General features: G+C 38.7%; 1 protein-coding gene and 1 long non-coding RNA gene across 2 annotated transcripts in view; both read left to right on the forward strand.

The window, feature by feature from the left end:
* Positions 1-1,870, forward strand: part of LOC119574219 (PRA1 family protein 3-like) — a 9,566-nt gene extending 7,696 nt beyond the window's left edge. Inside the window, exon 4 of the mRNA XM_037921371.1 lies at positions 209-1,870. Coding sequence (XP_037777299.1) covers positions 209-299 — 91 coding nt within the window. The 3' untranslated portion in view covers positions 300-1,870. The remainder of the gene's footprint in view (positions 1-208) is intronic.
* A 4,518-nt stretch (positions 1,871-6,388) lies between these two features.
* The window catches only part of LOC119574220, a 4,097-nt gene continuing 2,985 nt past the window's right edge, over positions 6,389-7,500 (forward strand). Inside the window, exon 1 of the long non-coding RNA XR_005228840.1 lies at positions 6,389-6,530. This is a non-coding gene — a long non-coding RNA (uncharacterized LOC119574220). The remainder of the gene's footprint in view (positions 6,531-7,500) is intronic.

The raw sequence follows: 7,500 nt of genomic DNA on the forward strand, positions 1-7,500 counted from the left end.
TTCCATACAACATTTTTCTGATAAGTTCATCAGTTATAATTAATTTTCCACTGGTCTCTTTCCTTACATTTGTTTTATAGTATTATGGTCGTCAGTCTCTCTCCTGTCCCCCTTCCTCTCCCCTCTCACCTTTCTTCACACTCCTATCCTTCTACCTTTCCTTCACTGTCTGATAAAAGCACTTAGACATTTCCAACTTTCCCTATAGTTCCAGGTTGAATCTCGAGGGGTCCAAGTTGAATTTCGAGGGAAGTGCCAAAATCCTAGAGACTTTCAACAAGCTGTCTGGCTACCAATAACGGCGGACACTTATACGAGCATGATTTTGCCAGCTGTGCCACTTCTAACCTCTTTGTTATTGTTTTCTTTTTATTCACATGAATCATGCATGATTTGTCAGCATTGTCACCCTGATTAGTAATTTATATTTAGCCATGCCTGACTTTTTGATTCATTTTTAGCTTCTATTTTTTAATTGTCTCTCTCTCTCTTTTTCCACTAGGAAATGGAAAACAGTGTTACTATGCATATTTGGATGTCATTCATAATCACAAATCATTAGATATTTACTATTGTCTATGATATATATTGTGTGTGGGGTGGGGTAGGGGTTTGAATCATTATTTTATTCTCTGGAACTTTTGACTATTTAATACTCACATTTTGTAACAATCATTGATAGACTGGTGGAGGCAACATATATGGATATAGATTTCATGTAATTAAAGGTTGTAACAGTTATATTTAACCCATTGCCGATGGGTGATTTCCCGATACTCAAGCCCTGTCTCCTGGGTTGTATTCATAGTGGCCTGGGCCCCACTGCTGGGGCTCGTGTCATCACCCTAGCGTGCATGGCATGACCATACATGCCCCTGGAATATGGGATTGGTGCACCATGGCATTTATGCACATGCCACCCGGAATATAGTCCAGGCATGCCATGGCATGTACATACATGCCACCCGGCGGCAAAGGGTTAAAGTAGTTTATTCCACGGCTAAGGGTTAAAGTAGTTTATTCCTTTTTTTTTTATCATGCTATTGAATAGAAATCTAAGACTGCCAATCAAGTATTGTTTACCTGTGTAATACACACCATAGTTGTCATATTTCCATTCAAAACAACTAGTCCAACCTGGTGTGTTTGAAATCCAAGTAATTATCATTGCAAGAGTACCACTGAAGAAGATTTGCATATGACGTCTCAAATCATAGCATTCATTTCTCAAATAATTTCCAATCTGTGCAGTATTATGAGGTTACAGTAGCATTAACTTAGAGTTTATGATGTTTTTTTCTTCTCCTTTTTCTTCTATTTATCTTATTCGGTAGACTTTTGGATTACCTGTTATTTATGGGAAGCTGTTGTTTGCTTCATATAGTCTGCAGTAAACAAACACAAGACATTCAGATTTTAATGCTGTAGAAAACAGAAAAAATGGGAAAGACAGTACTGTCTTCTATCTAAGATTGTGAAAGTTGATCTGAAGTGTTTAATTTATTGATTTTAAAAGATGGTCCCCAGTATGTTTAGTAGATGCTGTATAGGATACCCATGGGTATTGTAGGGATAATTCACCAAGTAAATTTAGGGTGATTTCAACTGAACTACAGAATGTCATGAATTAGTTAAAGAAAAGTAAATGGAAAATAAAAAGTATATATAAAGATTATGTCTAAAGAAAAGTGTATATTTTTAAGTGGTACTTAAGCTTTTCCTCCATTGTGATTTGAATTGGCATTTTTGAGAGTTTTGTAGTACAGTGATTTTGGAAAAGGGATTTATGTACATGTCCTTTTCACTATGGTTATTATATTTTTTGCGGAAGTCTGTAAGTTCCTGGATAAATAAATAGGTTAAAATAATGTTTGAGTCTTTTATTTTGATCCTGTGTAAAACCAATGAAGCAAAGCCCCTGGGGCTAGAAGTCTCCTGGACCAAGACCAAGATCCAGGACTTTGGAGATCCTGTTCAGTCAGTACGTGCTTGCATTGAGAACATTGAGGCCACAGAGAGCTTTATATACCTCGATAGTACAGTTCATGACTCCAGCCTGTCAGACCAGGAAGTCAGTAAACTCCTGCTGGCAGCAGGAGTCATGAAAACTCTTGACGAGAGTATTTGGAGAAGCCAGTACCTGTGCAGAAGGACCAAGCTATGTGTCTTCAAGGCCCTGATACTGCCAGTTTTACTATACGGTAGTGAAACCTGTGATGCTATCTTGTGTTCTGGAATCTTGTCTTGATGCCTTGCGCTGGATCATGGGGTACAGTTGGTGGGACCACGTGTCCAACCAATGGTTGCACCGTGAGACTGATACAGGACACGTTATTTGCACAATCTGTGATCGCCAACTCAGGCTGTACAACCACTTGCCATTAGGAACCCTCATAGGTGGAAATGAAGGGTGAATGCAGCTATGCAACCATCACCAGTGTTAGCTTCCCAATGAATGAATTAATAAAACATCCCTTAAATTAATGGTTCATGAATATAAGTTCTTGCACATCACATTGTCCAAGTTTGCTAATACTAAGTTGTTAAAGATGGTTTTACTTAACTGTAATTTTGCTGTTAAAGAGAATACCATGTTGATAAGATAGAAATTACTTGTTTTGTTTAATGCCTTGTATAATTTTTAGCAATATATAATAGTTTTATTTTGCTAAATATTACCTGGCTGTCATTAAACTTTCAACTGTTGCTTTAACATATATAGATTGCTGTACTCTTCCACGAAAGTGTTTCCTGAAACCAGAAGAATTTTCATGTTAGTCATTATTGTAGGAACACCCTTCCACACTGCTGAAGGCAATGGCAGTGAACAGCACCTTTCATGAGTGTGGCAGTGTGCCCTACTTATTTGAACTCATTCAGAATGTAATTTTGTGACCTGTGAGTTCAGGTAAAGAGGGAAATATTTCAGGTAGTATCTATACTTTGTGAGGAGCTATTAACCCATTGTTTACACATAGATGGTTCCACAAATGCTTAAGGAGTTGATTAGTAGGCCTACCTGATCTCAGCTGATTACCCTTAAATTTTTGGGATTTTTTTTCTAATGCTTCTTATATTATTATTATTGTTGTTATTATCAATATCAGTATAGTTATTGTTGACATTGATTATTAGAATGGTTAAAAATCGATTTAACAAATCAAGGAAAAAAAGTCAACAGCTGAGACCAGGTAGGTCTAGTAAATGACTCCTTTGACTAAGCAGTTGTGGAGCTATATTAGGGCAAACAAAATTGATAACCTAAAATCACAGTGGACATGGTGTGTAAGTACCCTACATACCTCTCCAGTACCAACAGGCTAAGTGGTAAAATGACTATGAATATTAATATGTATGAAGTGGAAAGGAAATAGATTTTTATAACACGAAAGAAAAGCTGTATATAATTAGATCGAAAGAAGCAACTTGACTTACAGAGTCATTTAGTAAATTCAGCTCCAGTCATGGGCACGGTATTCCCTTGGTTAATCGCCTAGCCCTGTCCACTCTATCCATTCCGAGTCATCCACCCAGGTCAACTTACTACTCTCTCCCAACATACTCCACTCCATCATCTACTGCACAGTCTTCTTCACTGTCTACTCCCACGCCCTTTATTACTACTCTTAATCCTTATTGTCCTCCTCCCAACAGTACTACCTTCCTCCATACCACCCCATCTTCCTCCTGCCCTCGTCCTTCTACAGCTTTCACTTCTGCAAATCTTTTGGGTACCCTTTTTGGCCCAGCCAAGTGGGATCAGTTCTTTGTGATTCCCCCCTACAGCCTCGTACTCTGACATTACCCTTCTCTTCCAACAATGTCTCCAAAAATAAGTAGGTAAAGTTTCCTTTTGCAGTCGCCCCGATCCTTTACGTCTTGTCACAGTTACATCTGCGTCTGAAGCTCGTGCAATATCAACCCTGACTGACCTCACTGGCAAATCTATTCCTACCCAACCTCACTCCTCCTTTAATACTTGTACCAAAACTGTTTCCGTCTCTCTCTACGACAAGGACTGGTCAGACTGTGAAAACGACTTATTTTCATGCCTCGTTGACTACGGTGCAGTGGTAGTCCAGTGCTACACTATTCCCTCCAGAGGCCAACGCAAGCCCTACATCAATATTGCCAAGATTACCTTCTGTAGACATGACCTCCCCCATGAACTTTATATTAGTGGAGTGTCCTGCCCTGCCCGACCATATCGACCTCCTTTCCCGTTAATGTCAGAAATGTTGGCGTTTTGCCAAACACTGTCGTTCCGCAACCCGATGCCATCTTTGTGCCCAACCTGATCCTGGCCGTTCAAATTGCTCTGCTCAATTACGCACTTGTGCCAATTGTAGTGGCCCCTGTGATGTATTTTATAGGAACTGCCCTGTCTACAAGCACGAATCTGAGGTAGCTGTTCTCAAATTCAAACTAGGAGAAAAGCACACCAATGAGGTTTTTCTCTTTATACCTATTCCAAAACTACTTTGCTCTGCTCCCCTCCTATCTTCTCGTGGAGTCTCAGCATCTCTCCCAGTATCTCTTCCCTCAGCCCCAAACCAACCTATCTTTACTACCTATCTCCCCCAGTCAAATTCCTTTTCCTGTCTAAATCCAGATACCCCAATGCCTACCGCTTCCCTGGTGCCTCCCACTCCCCTTCCTCCTCCTCACTCTACCTGTAGCACCGAAAACGTTCCACTCCATCTTCTACCACATCCTCGCTTACACGCACCTTTCCCCCTATTCCTCAGACATCTATTCCCTCTTCTCCTCCACATAAGAAAACCTTTGTTTCTCAGACCTCCCACCCAACTCCCCTACAGAAACTCTTGAAGACATCCAAAAGTTCATAAACATGATTCAAGAGAATGATCCACTTCCTCATCCACCCTGTAATCCCTTTACTCACTCTACATTCGAAGTATCTACCGACATCTATCCTCCTCCTCCTCAAGTTCCCCCTATCCCTCTTCCCCCCACTCACAAATGATAATAATAATAATAATAAAATAATAATAATAATAATCCCCTCCTCTTCCATGAGTATCACCATTCCCTCTTCCTTCCCTATTATCCTTACAACCCTCACATAGATGCTCACATGACTCCCTTATGTCATACCAGTGTCCTCTGGATCTCTCTTCACACGACTCCCGTATGCCACACCAGTGTCCTCTGGATCTCTCCCCTCCTGACATTCTTCCCGATATTTCACCACCTTCCCCTGTTCCCTTATTTCATTCTCTGGATTCTTCTCCTACTTCTACAATATAATAGCTCTTTTGCAATTTTCCTCATACAAGGTTACACTCCCCCTCAGATAATACTTTCCATATGATCTGATCGCCCTATACCTTTAACACCATCCCCTTTTATAAATCACCAATGTATGTCATTTGCTCCCCCTCTATACCCTTTGACACCTAATAAATCTTATCCTGATCGTTAACTCATCCCCACCCTTTTCGTCACAATACTTTACCATAGTGCTATATGACCTTTGATGTCTAGCACATTTATTCCTTCTAACCATTAACGATTAACCATTCTGTTAACACTAGCACAGAAACGCTTAAAAGACTTTTTTTTCTTCTTCTTCTGTTCCAAGTCTTTTTCTTGGAATACTATTTCTGAGAAATCACGGACCATTCACCAGGCTAAGAAGTAAACAATTTTAGAAACACGCAATATCAGGAAGTATTTAATAATTTCACAACCATCTTACAAAGATTGCACAGAAAGTACCATCAACTTGGGCACTCACATTATATAATTTTGAAATTCAAAATCATATTGTACTATGACAGTACTAGAAACCCAGTCTTGAAGATTATTTTAAAACTCCATCTCTACCCATCACTGTTACAATTAATTTTAATATTAAAATACTATCTAGTATATATCTTAATAAATTGTAGTTATCCAGTGTGAAAACGCAGTAATATGCCATTTAGTTGACTGAAAACTATGCTCTCGAGGTGAACGGACTCCACTTGTAGGGGACACTAAAATTTACAGATAATTTATAATTTTGAATTGATGCAAACATCGTCCATCAGTCTGCATTCTAAACAAGGGCAAGTAAGGGGGGAAATGAAGTTCATAAAAAAATTGACAACTTTTAATCAATGCCAAAACAAGTTTCAAATTTGCTACATATACCCTGACGCAGAAGGTGAGGTACATTGAAAACACCCTAATGTGCATTCATCATTCATGATATAAATTTTCCGGAAAACAATAAAATATATTAAAACATTTATTACAAAAAAAAAAGAGTAGATAAACAAACAACATTCAAGCCTCAACCCAGACCAATTTTTTAATAGAACCTCAACCAACTTTTTTTTAAAGTTACCCTCTCAGAAGTTACCCCCATTTCCCACGACGACCTCCTGTTTGCTTCCGTAAGCGCTCAAGCCGCGCAAACGAAAACAGGTGGTCCAGATTCAAGATTTCGTCCTCAATGTGTGGCTATTCGTCGTTGAAATTATATTATCCGTAGGTTATCAAAGGTTAAACAACTCTTTAAGGTAAGAGAACTTCATTGTTGTATGAGAGATATGTAGGTTGGAGTATATAAGTGGTTGTTACAGTGTAATATGAAGAGTGAAAAGCAAGCGTTATAGTGTGGGGTACATGTTTATGTATTTGTTCGTTATAATGGGTTGATTTTGCATGCCATGGCCCACTAACAGTTGTTAAGACTTAAGTGTCATTGCAAAGTTCTGAAGTGTGATTGGAGAGCAATTAATTGATTAATTAATTAATAATGCGCCAAGAAAATATATGCTGATGAAAATATGTAACGAGTTTATTCTGACAATTTGATATGATATGATCATAAACTAAGGTATCTGATTCGACCTTTAATTTCTGTAGAGTTGCTGTAATTGTACTGTGTTTGTAGTAAGGGTCCATTCTGCTGTATGCAAGTAGGGTATTCATTGTAATCTTGATTGAGGGTTGGGAGGCACCAGATCCCTACATTAGATATATGAATGCATGATTTATGCTCATTGTACAATCACAGCGCCTGGGAGCGCCTGATGCCGCATCTGACCTCTCTTTTCCACAGTATATAGGTGGCAGATTCTTTGTCTTCCGGGGTTGGGTCTGGAGGGTGGTGGGATCCCATAGTCATAGGTGTGCTATATACTCTGTATATATCCTTCATATTTTACCCTGCAAATTACAGTACCAATATCGTCATAGTCAGCTCTGCAAAGGGATTCTGAATAATTAGCTATTTTTGATTGAAACAGAACAATTGATTTACATAACTCTTTACTTATATGATTTTGTGATTGGTGATAGTCTTGTTTCTTCTCATTTTGTGATAATTGTATTAGGTCAGTTATATTCCCTCTTGGGTAGAGAAATATGAAGTTAGACATATTATTGTAATTATACAATAATATTCATGTACAATTTTATGCAAATGTTAGCCAATCAATACCAGCTTGCAAACTTTATTTTGTGTGCAACAAAAAAGAGCTTTGT

Source organism: Penaeus monodon, chromosome 6 (assembly GCF_015228065.2).
Source record: "Penaeus monodon isolate SGIC_2016 chromosome 6, NSTDA_Pmon_1, whole genome shotgun sequence".
Classification (NCBI taxonomy): Eukaryota; Metazoa; Arthropoda; class Malacostraca; order Decapoda; family Penaeidae; genus Penaeus; species Penaeus monodon.